This window comes from Puntigrus tetrazona, chromosome 1 (genome assembly GCF_018831695.1).
Source record: "Puntigrus tetrazona isolate hp1 chromosome 1, ASM1883169v1, whole genome shotgun sequence".
In the NCBI taxonomy this organism is placed as follows: Eukaryota; Metazoa; Chordata; class Actinopteri; order Cypriniformes; family Cyprinidae; genus Puntigrus; species Puntigrus tetrazona.
Genome location: NC_056699.1, coordinates 13,588,826 through 13,608,144, shown reverse-complemented (window position 1 = coordinate 13,608,144; position 19,319 = coordinate 13,588,826). Strand labels below are relative to the sequence as shown.

General features: G+C 38.3%; 1 protein-coding gene across 1 annotated transcript in view; it reads left to right on the top strand.

Moving 5' to 3' along the window:
- Positions 1 to 19,319, top strand: part of lrba (LPS responsive beige-like anchor protein) — a 193,358-nt gene that overhangs the window by 173,594 nt on the left and 445 nt on the right. The window contains exons 48-56 of the mRNA XM_043237014.1: positions 1,334 to 1,423; positions 4,798 to 4,990; positions 6,233 to 6,298; positions 7,999 to 8,154; positions 9,147 to 9,321; positions 11,793 to 11,866; positions 12,552 to 12,748; positions 17,210 to 17,361; positions 18,345 to 19,319. The exon at positions 18,345 to 19,319 is cut by the window's right edge and continues 445 nt beyond it. Coding sequence (XP_043092949.1) covers positions 1,334 to 1,423; positions 4,798 to 4,990; positions 6,233 to 6,298; positions 7,999 to 8,154; positions 9,147 to 9,321; positions 11,793 to 11,866; positions 12,552 to 12,748; positions 17,210 to 17,361; positions 18,345 to 18,435 — 1,194 coding nt within the window. The 3' untranslated portion in view covers positions 18,436 to 19,319. The remainder of the gene's footprint in view (positions 1 to 1,333; positions 1,424 to 4,797; positions 4,991 to 6,232; positions 6,299 to 7,998; positions 8,155 to 9,146; positions 9,322 to 11,792; positions 11,867 to 12,551; positions 12,749 to 17,209; positions 17,362 to 18,344) is intronic.

The window sequence follows — 19,319 nt, the reverse complement described above, 5'->3', positions numbered from 1 at the left end:
CGTCTCATACTGAATAGGTGACGCAATGTGGTATTGCTGAACACTAAAGACTCGGTCAAGAAATAAAGAATTGATGCCACACAGAACAATTCCATTGCTTTTGAGTAGAAATCAACCAATCATATAATTGAAACGAGGTGTCTTCCCTTGCGTGGCCTCTTTTGAACCCCCGCTTCTTTAGAATGGTATTTCCAGACACAGTAGTCCTGTCATCTGTGTTCCATCAATGGCTCTAATGAGATCACTAGTGGATTTACACTATATAAAGAAGAGTTTGTGTGGTGGAGTCTATTGTTACCAGCAGAGTGGGCCGAACCAGATCAAAGCAGGAGACTCGGATCAAGAAAGAGAGATGAAGAGCAGAATAAAAGTTAGAAACAGACGGAAAGGATTGATGCAAAAAAGTGCAGTCTGAGCAGAGTGGAGAATGAAAGAGGTGGAAGAGTGAAGAAATACAATGAGAGGGACGTGGAAAGCCTCCTGACATCCTGGTACTTTCACGAATACAGTTAGAGCGTGAGCAGTCAGACGAGAGCGGGGACATTTCTTGCATACCTCTCTCTCTCACTTTAGCATGGGATTATGATAGTTTCTCTATTGATTCATGAAAATCCCATCAGAGATTCCAAATGATCCGACATGCACCACACACTACTGAACCTGACAGATACGTGATGCACTGAGGCAGTGAGATCAAATATTCATGCATGCTTTTGGTGTCCAAAACAAGGCACTGCTTTTTATAATGCCCTTTATTTATTTATTTATTTATTGGCTTTATTTGTGGTTTCATGAGCCTGCCTTCTCGTTTATAAACATCTCTGATTTAAAACAGCAGCCAATTTCCGTGAATCAATTCAATCTGTTCGTATAGTAAATAAATGAATAGAACGAAATCTCAAATTAAGGGATTTGTTGGATCATCACTCAAAAGTGTTCATGGAACCGTCTCTAAATGTTTTAGTGAAAAATAAATTTTTTAAAAAATAATAAAGTAATGTGATGTCCACGTATTTTTGTGTGGATAGATCCCTTCTAGTCTTTCTCCACTGCACACACTCTTTTCTCTGCTTTAATACACTTTGATGCACAGAAATTCACATAAATCCAGCTCCTTTGTATCTTATTATTATTATCATTATTTCCACCACTTTTCCCTCCTTTTCTTACTTTACACACACACACACACACACACACACACACACACACATTACTCTGTGACTGTACTAGCTGATATTGTCCAGGGCACGTTAGCCACTGTCTCAGGGTGACGTTTATAGTCCTATATCTCTTCATTAGTGCCACTATAATCCTGACTCTCTGTCTTTCTCAGGCCGTGGAGTCTCAAATCAGAAGTTTTGGACAGACACCCTGCCAGCTGCTAATTGAGCCTCACCCGCCACGCAGCTCTGCCATGCAGGTGGTGAGTAACACACACACTCATCCTCAACATGCAGACATTTACAAATTTATCAAACTGTTAAATAAAGTCTACTTCACATTGTGCTGGCGTATTGCGATATGATAACAATTAGTTGGGTGCGAGCGTAGGGAACAATGAAAATAAGTGTGCATAGTTGTTTTTTCTCTCTTCTTTTCTCCTCATTTGCTCTATGAGCGGAACCCATTTTCAAACGACTGAGCATTTCGTGCATTTCCACCACAGATAAAGGATTTCTGGATTGGAAAAATTATAGCTTGCTGACACATACAGAGCTTGAACCAGGGAATGCTAAACTGAAAGGCATGGCGTAGCCATTGTCTACACAAAATGTGTTTAAAACATTGATTCATTTTGCTCTAAAACAACGCTAGATTACATAAAACTGGATTGTGCTCATTATTACCATTCAGTTCTTTATTTCTTCATTCATTCTGTATTGTTCATTCATTTTTGTTCTGTCCATCCACAATAAAATAATAAACTTGTTTTTACAGGGTAGGCAGAAATGTAGACAGTTCGGCTCACGTGTTGGTGGAAACAAAGTCTGAGAGAGGTTTTGGTATTGGTGGAAAACAAGTTTGATAGCTGCCCGCTTAAATCAACTTGTTCGTTATTTCATGCTTTACGTCCCCACTCCTCTCCCCTGTCCTCTTTTAGTAAGCCCCAGAGTTCCAGAAGTGGGAAAAGTCTTGTGGTTAAGCGTAGAGCTCTGAGGTGATAGGGTCTTTAGTCTAAAAACTGAGAGACTGCGGGTGACAGCCTAGAAACCCCCATTAGCTGTGTGTTTGTGTGGCGATGACAGCCCCTGCCTGCCTGTGTGGAAACAAACTCGCATACTCTCTTCTAAATGTCCACATGCAGATTTAGTTATAGGCTCAGAACTGCGTTTTGAACTTTACGTGACAGTTGCGCTAAATATTTTAAACAGCCTTCGAATACACATCATCATAATAATCACGTTTTCAAACACACAGTCTAATTAGAAGAGAGTTTGTGAGTTTTTGTTTAATGTATTTAGATTTAGGAATTCTAGTTTTTTTATTTTGAAGCGAAAAGATCAAATGAGACTTTTGGGGTAAGTTGGTCCGCACTGGCACAGAATGCCCGGAAATGGCAATTCGTTATTAGTTTTATTATATATTAAGTAGAATGCTTATTATAATTAATGGGGTCGGTATTATTCAGCATTCCAATTAATAATATCTACATCTTAGACATCTTTGCTTTTCATTAAAGCCTACAGGTGAAGTCGGAGCTAGTCACTTCCACAAGACGTTGGCTAAACGTCTGACGCATATGGCACTCTTATCTGGAAACACTTTAGCGCTTTCGAAGTTGCCATCGTATTGGTTAAATTATACAGGAGGTGTCCCGAGTAAAACCTGGCTTAAGGGTTTTTTCCATAACCCGTCTCTCTCGCCCCTCTCTCCAGTTTTGCCTTCTAAAATAAAATAAATAGTCACAAAACATAGATATTTCAGATTAATTGCATGAAATCATTCTCGTTAGTAAAGCACTTTTACTAACTGACTTTTTGCACTGGTGCAAGCCGTTAGTAAATCTGCCCCGTATTGTTGGTGTTTTGACATACCTTTAAATACAGTTAAAATACAATTACATCCCAGCTTCCTTGCTCCAACAATCCCAATTTTATTAGGCAACAATCGCAGCATTTTAAAATTTAGAAGGTGGGATAAGATGAAACTATTTTTCTAACATAACATAATTTACATGCAATCCCGTATCAGGATTATACAGTGCCACTCTCTCTGTGATCTTTTCATCTCTCTTTCTCTCTCAGTCTATGCTTGCTTTTTCTCCCTCTTCCATGTCTCCAGTAGGTTAATGAGAGTAGATCCTCTGTTTAATGGCACTCACAGGCTGAACACTATTTAAGAGGTGCTAGCTGTCTGTCTAATTTACTGCAGGCACACCAATTAGCCCTGTGTCTCCATACTGTGTCTAAAAATCACACACACACACACACACACACACGTCAGGATTAGACATCACAGACATAAGACAACAGTTAGATTGGATTAGAGCACAGTTTTATAGTGACAAAAGAATATATACAGTATGAGCTTATTTATAATTTATATATGCATAAACTTCCAACAATGGTTTTCTATTTTAAACTACATCCGTTTAAAATACTAGTTTAAAATAGACGGGCTTAATCTGTGCTGTATAGAAACTTCATTATAAAGCAACAGCCAGTCAGATCTGTCATTGAGAGTGACAGTGCAGCTGCCCGGTCTGAACACTATCTCCTGCCTCTACAAACACAGCCCTGCCTCACTGAAGGAAGTCAACTTGATGGTTGGATGACTTTGCTGCCAAGTAATCAAACAGCTGTGTATGTGCATATAGCTTTTAGGTCGCTTGTCATCTCTTGACTTGTAGAGTGGAAAGCAGGAGAAGGCAGATTCTAATGTTACTAATGGAGGTTGGAATATACTGTGGCAGCCTAAAGGAAAGTTCAGATTCATTTGAAATCTGCTGTGATATTTTGCAGCTTTAGTCCTTCGCAGACTGATTTTCTTCTGTTTATCTTTTACTCATTATCAAGGAATTGTATCGTAGTGTGACATTACTGGAATTCTGAGAGGGATCATTGAATTTTGTGAGAAGTGTTTAGCTCTCTCTCTCTCTCTCTCTCTCTCTCTCTCTCTCTCTCTCTCTCTCTCTCTCTCTCTCTCTCTCTCTCCCTCTCCTCTTTTCTCTAGCTATATATTGTAGTTAAGCATCACATTTGATCTATTCAAGAACTTTATCACTGTTCTGCAAAAAATAGTGCTTATCTGGAGAGCTAACAGTCACTGATATGATCACAATTTTTCTTACAAGGCTGATTATTGTTTATTTATTTTTAGGTATAATTTATACATTTATATTATTATGTATGAATGTATACATTTCTTGTATATTGTATATATATATTTTTATATTTAATTTATTTGTTCTTATATAATGATAGAAAATCTGAAGGAAGTTAATCATTCTGATTATGCTTAATTCTAGCTCAGTAACATTTCCATTAACGGTATTCATTAAAATATGATTAAAAAATATGTTTCAATCAATCACAAAAGTGCTGATATTACAAAATGTCCAAAAAAAGAGCTTTGAACGGGATCCTCCTTAAATATCCATTTAAGATACTCGTCTCAATAACCTCTGACCTCAATCTCAGTTTTTGCTTTCTTTTACACCGTTCTGTCTTTTGCTGTCTAATTTCCCATCTTCCTGCTTCTCTTCCAACTTTTTTCTCATTCTCTCTCCAACCATCACTGTCTTTGCCTCTACACTTCCTCGCTCCCTGCTGATGATGGCGCTCATGGACTCAACAGTATCTCCTTCTGCAGACCCCACTGATGTTCACAGAGCAGATGCAGCAGGACGTCATCATGGTACTCAAGTTCCCTTCAAACTCGCCCGTCACCCACGTGGCCGCCAACACACAGTCAGGCCTAACAAACCCAGCGGTCATCACAGTGACCGCCAACCGCCTCTTCGCTGTCAACAAGTGGCACGGCCTCACCGGTGAGCAAGAACGATCAGACAGCGAGGTGTTTGGTAAAGTAGTCAATACATTTGTTGAATCATGTGATCCGTTCTTGTTCATTTCTGTGTTAACTGAGAAGCTCAAACCATTCTCATAGGAAATTGTAACTATTTTATGAGGTTATGATTTCCTGCTGTGTGATTAAAACAGAAAAATCATAAGCAGATCACATGAAAACATGCAAATGCTATCATACAAATTATCCACCAATAAGCCAAATCTTAAAATGCTGGATAATGTTCATAATTTCCACGCTCTCTATGCAAACTTCAGCACCTTGATTCCTCTAAACTCTGGTTGTGTATAATCATCAGCTTCTTAGACACTGATGTCTCAGACTGAACTGGATCAAATGTGACACTTCCTCTGCCGTGCATTCAGCTTCCTGTCCACCTCCATTTATCAGCCTCTTCTTCTTCTTTTTTTTTCTTTATTGAAGATCAATCTGAATGAAAAAAGTATCTCTTCAAATTTGATGGTTATTAATGATGTTTTGGATCTGTTTTGGTCAAATTCATTTTTAATTAATGTTTTCAGAAACAAAATATGCTGTTAACTACCAAAATAGGGTATTATATTTATTTTAACACTTTATATGGAGATCAATGTGTTTCTCTTTCTGTTTTTGACGTCACAGAAACAGTAAGCATCTGAGATGTGCACTTGTATAGTTGCTGTATGATTTCATCGCTTGTTTCAATGTGAAATTTAACCGTAAGCATTGGAAAGAGTTTTGGAGAATTTGATGTTTGCCCATTCAAATTAATAAGGCAAATTATTGGTCAGATTTTTACAACTTTTACAATCTGGCTTTAAACTTGAAAGAAATAAAGACCTGACTTTTATTGTGATAATTTTTGTTAAATAGACTGATATGAAAAAAATATATTTTTTGGACATATTGGCTCGTCCTACTCAATAAATCATTTATAATAACCAGTATATAACTACTTCATATATAACATATAATAAATAAATAAAATTGATAAAGGGGTTTTCCGTTAGGGTATTCTTCATCACTCCTAATGGAATATTTGTGTTCAGCCAATAATAAAACATTAGTTTGTTATTTATTTTCCAGAAGAGCAATGTTCTTTGTTTTGTTATTACTGTCCTTTGTCTGCTGTAGTAAATGACTGTTGACTGACCTCTATAAATAAGTGTCCTGATGGTACATAGTATTAAATCAATTTTTCATCTGTCCTCTCTGTTTCTCTCAGGTCATCAAAGCTCTTCAGTGCAGGACCAGCAGTACCAGTTACCGGTTGAGATTGACTTTTTGATAGGTCTGTGGCTTGTCAATCGTCAGTAAAGTGATTTGTGATTGGCTGTTGTGAGTTGCGAGGGCCCGGCCCTTGGGAGGAGATGAGTGCTGTTTTTCACCCAGCCGCCATTCAGCTTCAGATCACCATTTGCATGCAAATTGGAAAGCAATGAGCTGTGGCTTAGCCTGTACATCATCAGCTCTCTCGCTCTCTCTTTCTCTGTCTCTCTGTCCTGTCAGACTGAATGAATATGAATGGTGTAATAATGTCTGATTGAAGCCGCGTGGCACACGCTGTCAGGACAATATGTCCTCTCATCCCTCCGACCTGTTGATTAGGAAGAAAGAGAGGATAAAGGGATATGAGAGAGAGGAGTTATGTTTTACATATGGCTGAAGCCTCTCTGAAATTTCGGTCTCTCCTCCCGTTCTTCATATATCACAGCTCCACTGCTGCTTATATTATTATACAGTGTCATATGTCTCGCCCAGTGTATGTTTGTCACTTCATGGTCACTGTTCTGGTCCTTACTCTTATCTTTCTTACCTGTGCTCTCTACACTTCCACCTTTGTCATCCACTAATTCATTAAATCTGAATTCAAGCAGTCCAAAATCATTATGAATCTCTCATTATATACCAGTTTTGTGCAGAGTCTGAAACAATTAATTAATATGATATGATATGATATTATATGATATGCTATAATATGATAAAATGGCCAAACATACAGTATATGGACACCGGAAGAAAAAAAAAAAGTTCAGCTGTATTTTGCATTTCATTTTCAAAACCATTGGCAATAATGGGACATTTTGGTCAGGTTTTCCATTGTGTTTTGGAACGTGACTTGCATACATGTTTACCTCCCATAAAGGCCTACCTAAATGAATGGCCAAGAAATATAGATTTTTAAGTTACTGCATTATTGCATTGTTTGAGAAGCAAAAGACCACAGAATGGTACAAAATATATTAAACTGGCCCAGCGATATAGGATTTATTTTTTTTGTAACTTGTAAAAGATTTATCAAAAAACAACAAATCCCACTCCCCTCTCTCTCCTCCGTCTCTCTGTGTGGGGAGAGACATCTTTCATGGCTCATTTTCTTCCACTCCTGCTCCAGAATGTCATGTATGTATTTAGACGGACTGCATTCCACACAGCTCACACATTTAAACACAGTAAATTCTGCAAGACTCCGCTGTTGATAATCTGTCCACTAGCTCCAGCACAGACGCTACGCTGGTGTGTGTCATGAATGTGTCAGGGCCGCACACATCTGACTCTGGCACAGTCTTCGATCTCTCTCTGAATTTTTCTGTCTTAGTGTGTTTAAAAAAATAATAATTTATGACATTTTGGTCACATCATTTTTTACGATTATTTTAGTTGTTCCCTTACTTTTCTGTCTTCTGCTGTTTTATGTATTCTTTAACAAATGAATTCCTGACAAATGTCATATTTGCTCATTCTAATAGTTTACCATCCTTATAATCTCTTAGGAGGTTGTCAGGAATTCACTTGGGCTAGACCTTTAGGGTCAAGACTCCCTCTGTTAATGGCTCTGTCTCTCTGTGAATGTCCTTCCTTCTGTATCTACCTCTTTAATCATTCATTATTTTCTTCACTTTACCCGAGTATTTTCTAACCAAAAAGTTGTTTGTGCTTTTCTAACAAGTGACTCTCTCTCTCTCTCTCTCTCTCTCTCTCTGTTTTCAGCCAATAATGTGGGCGCTCACAGAAGGCAGATCTCAGATCTATTAGATCAGAGCATCCAGGTAAATGCTCAGTGTTTTGTCATCACGGCTGACAACCGCTTCATCCTGCTGTGTGGCTTCTGGGACAAGAGCTTCCGCATCTACTCTACTGATACAGGTAACCGCAGCGACCCCCCAATCACCTTGGTATCTACAGAGACGCCGCCTCCACCACAGTACACAAAGGAAAGGGTCAAAAGTCACAAATGAGCCTGCAGACTGCATTACAACTCCATCGCCCCGGGGTTCAGATAGCTTTCTCATCTCACGGCTGGACCGTGACTCCATCTCGCAGGAGGATAAGGCTCAGAACGCAAGTCACGCAAGCGGAACTTGAATTTCAATAGAAGCTCGGAGATATACACACAAAAACATATCAAATCTGAATAAAGGGGTTTTTCTCCTCAAAGACAGGCGAGCTATGTTAAGATAGAAAGATAGGTTGGCTATATTCAGACAAATTTTCTCCATTTAGATCTTTTCAGGCAGACTGGGTGCACTATTATTTGCAAGTTATCCCTTATAACTTGCTGACAGTCTGAACAAGGCCGTAGACAAGCAGGCAGAAACACAGTCGGATGCTATATGTAGGTAGCTATGCAAGTAGATAGATAGATGGGTTTGACAGACCAATAGACAGATAGATAGGCAGTCAACCAGACAGGCAGAAGGTAGGTAGCTAGAAGGATCGATAGACAAACAGACATGGAGGTAGGTAGTTTTTCAGTACAGACAGACAGAAAGGAAGGTAATTAGAGAGTGATAGACAGTATAGACTAACAGATAGTTATAAGGTATAGACAGAGAGTCAGATGGCAATTGCTGTGTTTCTTTTGCACACACAGACTTCAGCATGCACTTGCAGCATTACAAAAGCAAAAGTGCGTGAAGAATTGGGGAGTGTGTGAGCTCCTCTGGTTTATGCAAACGACTCACCAGACAGCATCTTCTCAGTAGAGTCATTCACGGCCTGCAGGGAGTACTACTCCAAAGATATACTCCAGAATCAGACCTCAAATCATAGAGGAAAAAATCATTCTACATACAGTATATATTGTGCATTGTACATATCCCCCCTGCCTCACACTCCTGTGTCGTGTGTGTTAACAGGTAAACTGACACAGATTGTGTTCGGTCATCTTGATGTGGTGACCTGTCTGGCTCGCTCAGAGTCATACATTGGTGGAGACTGTTATGTTCTGTCCGGCTCCAGAGACGCCACACTACTGCTCTGGTACTGGAACGGCAAGCACAGCAGCATCGGAGAGAACCCTGGAAGTAAGTTGTAAATGTTTAACTGCATACAGATGTATAAGTTGTCAGTTCTCATACAGATGTATGAAAATTGACAGTGTCTGGAAAAGAGCAACTTGGACATTCTGCTAAGTAACTCCTTTTGTGCTCCTCAAATGTCACGTTCATTATCTTTTAATGAATGCTACGTAATATGCCTGAATAAATAGTTTCATAATCGACATGCTCAGAAGAGCCTCACGGTTCTCACATAGAGAGGTCAAGATCAGGGTAATGTTCGGAATCCAAATCCCCAACCAGCGCTTTGCAAACACACATAGGAAAAGCTTTCATGCAGGTGATGATATCAGTGCAGTGTAGCAGTGTTTAAAGCACATTGTTCATGCGCACACATTCCAGTGTGTGTCTGTCAAGGCTGGCGTAATGATTTACAGCTCACTTTCAGAAGCTACAACTAGTTTCATCTGACCACAGCAGGTCTCTGCTCAGAAGATTAAGTTTCAGGCTAGTATCACACCATAAATGGAATCCTGCCTCTGCCTGCCTGTGTGTGTGTGTGTGTGTGTGTGTGTGTGTGAGAGAGTGAGTGAAAGTGGAGGCCAGAGGGCCACTGAGGGAGACAGTAAATGTGACTCGGAGGTCTCCGGCTCAGGAGAGTTCAGTCCCATCTATCTGAGAGAGTGAGAGAACACTCAATAAAAGTGAAAAATGCCACAGGCTTCCCCTGTACACACTAACCATATGGCTTCAGTGCTGATCAAAGCACTCTACATGCACACACTCACAAAAACACACACACATCCCCTTTGCTAATTTTAAGTTTCGGATGCTCTACATGCTGTTAAGTTCTCTTCTACAAATGGGGCAAGATTTATGATTAATTGTGATTTGGGAAATGAGCGTCTAAAGATAAATATGACTGTAGGTTGATAGTTGACATCAGTGGCATTAAAGAACTTAAGAGCCAGACCTTCATCTAAAGTTAAATGAGTATTATTGTAATATTGTCAGGTGATTGAAGAGATGACATTTCAAAGCTGAAAGCCTTTTTTTCATCTAGATAATCATAGACCATAACCGGTCCAAAATACATGTTTTTTATGATTTTGGTAACGACTTATATTTAAAATATTTTTACTTATTTTTATTTATAAAATGATCTATCAAATCTATCAATCTTTTAGTAATAATACTGATTTATGTGTTCACAAGTCAAACACGATTTATGATTCTGCAATATACACTCAGTATAAAATGTAAAAATTATTTTTAGAGCTATATATATATATATATATATATATATATATATATATATATATATATATATATATATATTTTTTTTTTTTTTTTTTTTTTTTTTTGCTTGGTTAATAAATAGTGATAATTTCAGATATATTAATGTAGATTTGTGTTCTTATTTTAAGTACTTTCTCTCTTTTTTATTTTAGTTAATTAAATCATTGTTGTTTGTTTATTTCATTCTGACCAGTTCTTCTTTTCAGGCAGGAATAAAGTTACAGTATGAGCACCTAGACTATGTACAGTGGAGAGTCGTTGGACTGATTCTGTTGACCACACTGCCATCTAGTGGACAAATAATGCACATCTTTTTCGTGAACCCAGATTTTCAAAACTTAATTCAGTCTAATGCTGTTTAAGTTACAGATATTACTGCATTTTTTCTGGAATTGTCTTGAGTTTCTGTATGCATTTTCTCTCTCTCTTTCTCCAGTGGGTAAATGATACTCTCTAGTGTGCATTTTCAGTACAGATAAATAGTATACAGTATATAGGTATTAGATTGTAATCAGATGTTGTCCTAATGCGAACCAAATGGTGGCCGATGACGGGGAGGTTAAACGATACACCAATATATCAGTTTTATTGATCTTTTCAGGGCACAATCCGACATCAGGCTTTAATCCCCAGAGTTGTAGGGTATAACTCAAAGCTGAGACATTTAGGAAGTTTGCCACCTAATGAAACCTATACATCTATGCTGAGAAAGAGTATGTGTGTGTGTGTGTGTGTGAGAAATAGACAGAGAGAAGCCGGCTGGATTAAGACAATTAAATGTGTGACTTCTTTGTGTCTAGACAGAAAGAGTATTCATTAGTATATTAACTGTTATTTTTGACATTACCTGAACCATTAACACAGCTGTGTATGTACGAGTGATATTTACAGAAAGAGTTTGTTATACTGATTACAGAAGGACACATGCATGGCAATAATGTCTGACTGCAGTGATCACACACTCTAATTATCACAGAGTAGACAACAAATAAAAAAAATACTTTAACAAGGAAGTTGACAGTAGTGTTAAATACACAAATATTGTTAGGTAATTATAGTTCATTTATGATGTAATTGTGATTGTTACTTTGTTCTTGTTTCTGTCATATTTACTGTCTTTGAGAATTAACACTGTGTGTGTGTGTGTGTGTGTGTGTCTGTTGTGTGTGAATGTTGTGACCTTTCCAGGCAATTCTGGCAATTCTGATTTGGTCATGATTGTGAAGTCACATGTGCGAGTGTGTGTGCAGAGCTGGGACTGGTCATCAGTGGCTGCAGAGGTGAATACACACTTGTGCATTGACATTCATTTATTTTAAGTTTCTTTTTTCCTTTTTCATTGGTATTAAAATATTATTTGTATTCCTTTTACATTTAATTTATTTGTGTTTTTGTTGTTGTTTAAATTTCTATGATTTTGGTTTTGCTTACTTGGGTCAAACTTATCTTTTTGCTTGACCTGCATGAACCTGTTCTACATTTTCAATATTATCAAGTTAATTCTTTAAAATGACAATTATTTTGCCTTACCTAAATCTTAATGTTTTACATTTTAATCTAGATGCATACTTGTAAAATAGCTTATGGTTTTGTCCAAAAAAAAAGAAAAAAGTTTTTATTAAGTGTTATTAACACATCTCTAGATTTTCCAACTTTTGGGGTCAGTCATGAAAACACTTAATAGACCCATAAGACTATTTGTGAGTGGGAAAAAAAAGTGTATTTACCAATTCCTACGAGGCCAACAATCATAATTCTTGAGATATCTTACCCTAAACATTACGTCCTGGATAAGATGTTTTTTGGCCTGGATATGATAAATATGTCAGAGGATGAATAAATATGAAAACGTTGGAATCAACAGACCATTTAACATCAAAAATACCACACGAACAAGTCAGTGCAGCAGCGCAGTGTAATTCTGTCTGATTTGACCCTCATGTGTCTGTATGTGTTTGACTACAGAGGGTCCGTGTCTTGTCCACTCTATGAACGGTGACCTGTTGAGGACTCTGGAGGGTCCAGACGGCTGCGTGAGACCACGCTTGGTTCTGTCCTCCACTGAGGGTCACTGTGTCATTTATTATGACAAGGGCCACTTCTGTGTTTTCAGCATCAATGGAAAACTGTTGGGACATATGGAGGTGGAAGACAACATCAAGGTAAACGCGTGCATGAACTCCCCTCTGTATAATTATTTGGGACTAGGAAGCAAGGGCAGCGGGCTGGGCAGCTCTTGCTTGTCCATTTGTCCACCCTTTTCTTACTCTCTTTCCATTTATTTCCTCAGACTCTGTGTTTTATCATGTCAGCTGTCTGGGGTGTGATTAAATGCTGCCATGATATGCCTACAGGCCTCCTCTTTTCCTCTCTCCATCTCTCTTTCTTTTGCCTTCTTAACCCTAAGGGTCCAGATCTGTCCTTTGATCTGCAGGGCTACGAAATGCCACTCAACTTGCATGTGTGTATGAGAGCGAGCAAGAGAGCGGTATGGCCAGCGGCAAGGCCTCCTGCATTAAAGGACACATTTGTCATTGGCGGGCAGAGCTCCTAAAACCGGCCAGCTCTTTCCCCCGTTCCCGCTCCATCACTTTCTCTTTCCTCTGGGCCTGGGAAAATTCACAGAGCTCTGCGTCTGCCCCTCTCTCTCTCTCTCTCTCTCTCTCTCTCTCTCTCTCCCTGTCCTGCACACACATACCCACACCTGCATCCCATTTAACAGGCCGGCTCTGTTACGCGCTCCTCTGCTCTCCGTCGCTCCGAGCTTGATTAGTTTCCTCATTGTGTCCAGGTTCCATTTGTTTCCAATAAACAGCAGAGTCTGCAGTGACAGAGAAGAGGGGCGGCTCTGCTCTTTAACACACTTATTATTCAGCTGATATGACACAGGATCAGTCTGCATCCTTTTACAGAATGCTGATCCTGGAATAATTTTGTACATTTCTGTACTAATATTTCGTATTACGAACAAAGATAAATCAGCAGTGATCGTTGTACACTAACAATCAAAAGTTTAGGCCATTAATGAAATTCCTACTTTTATTAGTTTTTCAAAATCGACAGTAAAAACATTTTATATAAAAGCATTTTTTTCTTCACTCCCTTAGCCCCCAATGCATCCTTTTTCAGCACTGATTTCTTGAGCACCCAATCAGCATTAAGGATCACGTAACACTGAAATTCAGCTTTATCATCATTAAGACATAAATTAATCTCAGATGTATTCAATTAGAAAACTTTTATTTTAAACTTTGATCAAATCAATGCAGCCTTAAACATGAAACAATGAAAAATTGTACAGAACACAAACGTTAGAACGGTATTGACTTTCTAGATAAATTTAATTGATTATTGTCTATGTTCAAAGCCAATTTTTGGAACAATTCATCTAGATCATGAGTAAGTCATTTTTAAAGAGTTCACGGAATAAGAAACCAAATTTAGTTCAAATAAAGCCGCAGGCACACTAGACTCCATTGACTTCCATTCATCCTCACACAGGAGACTGGAAACACAAGCTCATGCTAATTTCACATTCCTGAACAAAAGCATACAAAAGTTCAAATTAGTTTAAAGCTGACCTATACAATGGATTATTCGTGGAGCCGGCAGAGGTTCTAAACATCACAAATTTCAGTGTTTGATAGACTTCAAATCTGGGCAAGTGGAGTAGATTTGGTGCGTTTCTTGTCTCTTATTTGTGATTTATTATTTATTAAAAACAGAAGGTGTTAGAGCATTCTCATGTGATTGCAGCCAAATCAGCTGAGCTTTGAGATTTATTTATTATTTGCTTATTTGTAATATATTTCAGTCTTCACCTAACCAGCATTACTTTGTAACAGTATCCAATCCCAAAAACAAGAGTCCTTTTGGCACGTTTTAGTTTACTCATATGATCCACATGGAAAGTAGCAAAAAAAGTCGTTACAGAAATATGATGTGTTTATGATCAGTCATTGCTCTCAAATTCTCTTCACCATTTCTAACATCGACATACACACGCAGACACACACTACTGTGAGCTCCTCTCGTGCCAGATGAAGTGTCGCATTTGTGACTGTGTGTGTGTTTGTGGTTTTGTGTTTGAGCGTGTGGTTTGCTGGGACGGTTTGTTGCTGAGAAAGTGAGTCTTCATACTGATGGTCTGACAGAACATTAATTTGGACAAGTAGAAATAATACATGAATGACTCTCTGGAGCCCACAACTGAGCGTCTGTCTGTTAGTAACCATTTTAGCAGACGTTTCCCGAGACTTCGGCACATACGTAATGGAGTGCATTAAAGTCTTCATAAATCCAGCCTTTACTCGTGCCAGACATGTCCTGACCTAACACAGACAGATCAGCAGATCAGGAGAGAGAAAAAACGCAGTGGGGCATCATCCAACACAACCCTGTTGTTTAAAATCACGGCATCGCTGTAAGTCAGATATCTGAGTCACGGCAGCCATCTTGGAGGATTGTGGAATGGCGGCCCGGGAGGAGACCGCTGATTTATTATTCTGACCGAACCCGTTCTGCAACCTGGACATCTCTGCTTCTCACAGACCCTTTTCCAGACCTGGTCCAGAGGGACCACCGTGAATGCTGGATTATGTACTGATATATTTTCTCAGACATCTTTGAAGTAATAAGACGCATTCGAACAGAAGACTTAATTCATGTCGCAGCGATGACCAAACCGTATCGTTAAGTCACAGAATGAGTCACAGGGTGGAGTTTGATTCAGTTTGAGAGTTTGAGATGATTCATATTAAGGACGTTTGGACACTCGCTTGGACGCAAAACATTAAAGAACCGCTTGATTCTTTGTCTCTAGTCATGCTTCCCTTCGCTGTGATTCTCATTTCATATGTCTGTCGCGAGCTTCTGCTTTATGCCACAGCTGAAGTACAGTGCTCTGGGGTTTGCCACTGTGTAACCTGAAGCCTAATTACACACATCTCAGATACATCCAAAACAAATCAAAAGAGATCACATACACCCAAATGCACTCGGATCCCAGCTGCTGTAACTGAAGTCTGCTGGACAGGGATCTAGCAGAGCAGTCTCTGTGATTGATACTGGTGTGTGTGTGTGTGTGTGTGTGTGTGTAAAGAAGAGCTGTAATGTTGAATCATTTATTTTGTAGCTTTTGTAGGTTGCACGACCATGGTTGAGTTTAGAAGATTGCGTTTAAAGAGCTAAGTCTTTTTTTATAACAATAAAATCATTATGAAACAGAAAATCACAATACAAATGCAGCATTGCCTAAAGATAATACTTTTATTTATTTTATTTATTTATGTTTTATAAGATGATGTTATATAAAATAGGCTGCCTTTTTCAACATATTTGTATTTAATTTACTACAGGCTAATTGATAGTTTTACAGAGAAAGGGATAAAAAAAAAAAGTTTAAAATCATTGTAAAACACAAAACGGTTTACGAAACCGCATTTATATTTATAGGTAATAATTATACTTAGAATAATAGTTTGTTATTGATAAATACATAAATTAAAATCTGTGCAATTTATGTAAACTATTATGAAAAATACAAAAGAACACGGTTAAACTAAATTTATCATGATTTCAATACTGAATCGTTGCTAGACAAAACAAGCATTTTTGTAAATGGTCCTAAAATATAGCCCTTGTGACAACTAGCCCCAGTCTCCCCTACAGGACGCCAAGGTTGTCCGTTTTCATTCTGTATTCTTCTGTAAGCATCACTTGTTTTAGGACCTGAACTATAAATGATACATCAAAACCCTCTAAAGAAAAATAACCAGTTAATGCTATTTGTCAGGCTTATGTATTAAATCATTAATTACACTTAATAGCCACTTTGCAAACACACTGTCGTTACAGCATCTTCTCTCACAAGTGTGTGTGTGTGTGTGTGTGTGTGTGTGTGTGTGTGTGTGTGTGTGTGTGTGTGTGTGTGTGTGTGTGTGTGTGTGTGTGTGTGTGTGTGTGTGTGTGTGTGTGTAGCATGCGCGCGTAATGAAAGTGTTTGCTGTTCTATATTATCTGTGTTTCTCGTGGGACCTGTAAAGCCTTACACAGCCCATGTGCACACAGGAAAACCAGATGAACAGAATAAATCTCATACTCTGTCTGCCCTTCGCCGCAGGATACCACCGCTACAGCGGTTTAAGAAACAAACTGTTCGCCAGGTTGGCCCCGTGCATGCTGGGAAACTAAGGGGCTTGCGAGGCTTTTGATTGGATGAGGCAGCCACTCACAGGGCACACTCACTCTAAGGTCCACAGGGGTGTCAATAAACCCCTTGTAATCACCGGTCAGCCGGACGCTACAGACGTTCATCACCCGCTACAAAGAGCTTATTCACTGACCCCAGAGCAAAAAAAAACCTCTAATTCTTATCAGTGTTATTCATCATGGAGAAACATGAAAGGCTGATGAAAGGTCGGGGCTCTTTTTGAGTGCTTCATTACTTTAATAACAAGATTTTAGGTTATGACAGATAGACGTTACCGTGAAGCCAACATATTTGAATGACTTCTGTTTCATCCAAAATGATATGAACTCACGGAACTTTAAAAGCAGAAAAATACTAGCTGTTTAACACAAAGATTATGAATGTTTTTTGTTTTTTTTTTGCTTGCCTCCAGGCGATGCTGCTAAGTAAAGATGGCCAGTATCTGCTGTCTGGAGGAGATGCAGGAGTTCTCAGCGTGTGGCAGATCCATGATCTCAAACAGCTCTTCACTTACCCAGGATGTGACGCTGGAATACGCTCGATGGCTATGTCACATGACCAAAGGTACCACACCAGCTAAGTTTCTAGATTAATACACAAATATAACAACATCTCTGTTTTGAAATAGGAAGAGCAGGGATATATGTAACACTTTGAATGAATTCATATGGGAGGTTGACATATCGTTGTGTCCTATGGTGTGACATTGAAGATAAAGCTCTCTAAGAAGAAAGATATATTTTTCTCATGCTATTTGAGTGTGTGTGTGTGTGTGTGTGTGTGTGTGTGTGTGTGTGTGTGTGTGTGTTTTCTATGTCACACCATAAGACACAATCCCATTTGTATTCGTCATCTACCCATATATATATGATTAATTATTTGCAATAAATAAAACTTCTACATTTTATGCCCTTATTTCTTTTTTCTTCACAACATACATTCCTCTCAAAGTCTGGAAGCACACTGTAATATTATTTATCTTTGAAAAAAGTATCAAAAATACATATTGTGAATACTATTAAAAATGTAAAACAGCATGTTTTAATATATTTAAAAATGAAGTCTATTCGTGTGAACTCTGAATTATCAGTAGATATTACACCAATACGATTGGTCTCATGAAATCATTCTCATATGTCTCACATGAAAAGTATTATTATCAATTATGAAAACAGTGCTGCGTAATATATGTATAACTATTAATGAACTTATGTATTAAGTTGAATAAACTTAAGTTGTTGAATAAAGTACAGATTTCTTTTAAAACAAACATGTTACTCATGACCTACTGAATGGACGTTTATGTGTAGTGTAATTGTTTCTGGTATAATTGGCTACGTTACAAAACAATAAAGAGGATCCAGTGAAAATAACCCCTAAAGTGTCTGTAATGTAGGCTGAGGATACGTCTAGTGTCTGAAGAAAACATGATACATAAGAGTTTACAACCTCTTTATTTACTTCTAGTTAATAGTTTAAAAATCAGACTTTATTATGATTACTGACTATTAAAGATGTCTGTCTCCCTCTGTGTGTCCTGTGTGCAGATGCATCATCACTGGAATGGCGTCCGGTAGCATTGTTCTGTTCTACAATGACTTCAACAGATGGCACCACGAATACCAGACTAGATACTGATCCAGTGACGGCCCCGAGGGGACACAGCCACCCTGTCACCGTTATTAAAGGCACTACCAATAGTCATGAATGTATTCTAAATATTTAAAGAAGCAAAACTATTTTTTAAAGATGGCATTGCTATATTTTGTAGATCTTATGGAATTTCCTACTATATAAATCCTAGGGGAGGGGTTATATACTTAATATTTGGAGAAAGAAAAAAAAAATCTATTTTTAGCTGTTAAAGTCTATTTTCACCTTTGCTCTGAAAAAGACTGGTCTGAGTGCTCAGTAGCTAAAGACTTACTGATGTCCTTATAGTGTCTATGGGTAGCTGAGTTTTTTCTGTAACGTAGGGGTGAGTCTGTTTTTTGTTTTGTTTATTCCTTTTTTGCTGTGATTATTATTTCGGCAGGATGTCTCTAAACATCATGATTTGTAGTTCAGTAGTTTAGTTCCTGAAGCTAACGGGAAGCTGCCTCAGTTTTTGGAAGAAATAAATTGCTCCGTTTGATTCTGCTCCTAGATGACATATCAAGGCGTCACTTTCTGATGGAAAAGTGGCTTCTTTTCAAATGAGACCATTTCTGAAGTGTTTTTGTTTTTTTGTTTTTGGTCATTGCTTAAACGTGATTGGACCTCTTATGTGATCATGTAATGATGTCACTTTATAAACTGAAGGGGCGGATTCTGCATATGAAGGGAGAGTAATTTAGAAATGATATTAATAATCTTCACGGTTGGTAAGAAGTGATTTGGGGTGTGTTTGTGTTTGTTCATTGTGAGTTCCAGGACTAAAACCCTTGTTCTTTTCTTTGAGGAGATGCAGGTGATAACAATAGAGAGAGGGGGAGGAAAAAAAAAAGTTACAAAAATGAATCTCCATTTAAAGTGTCATCAGA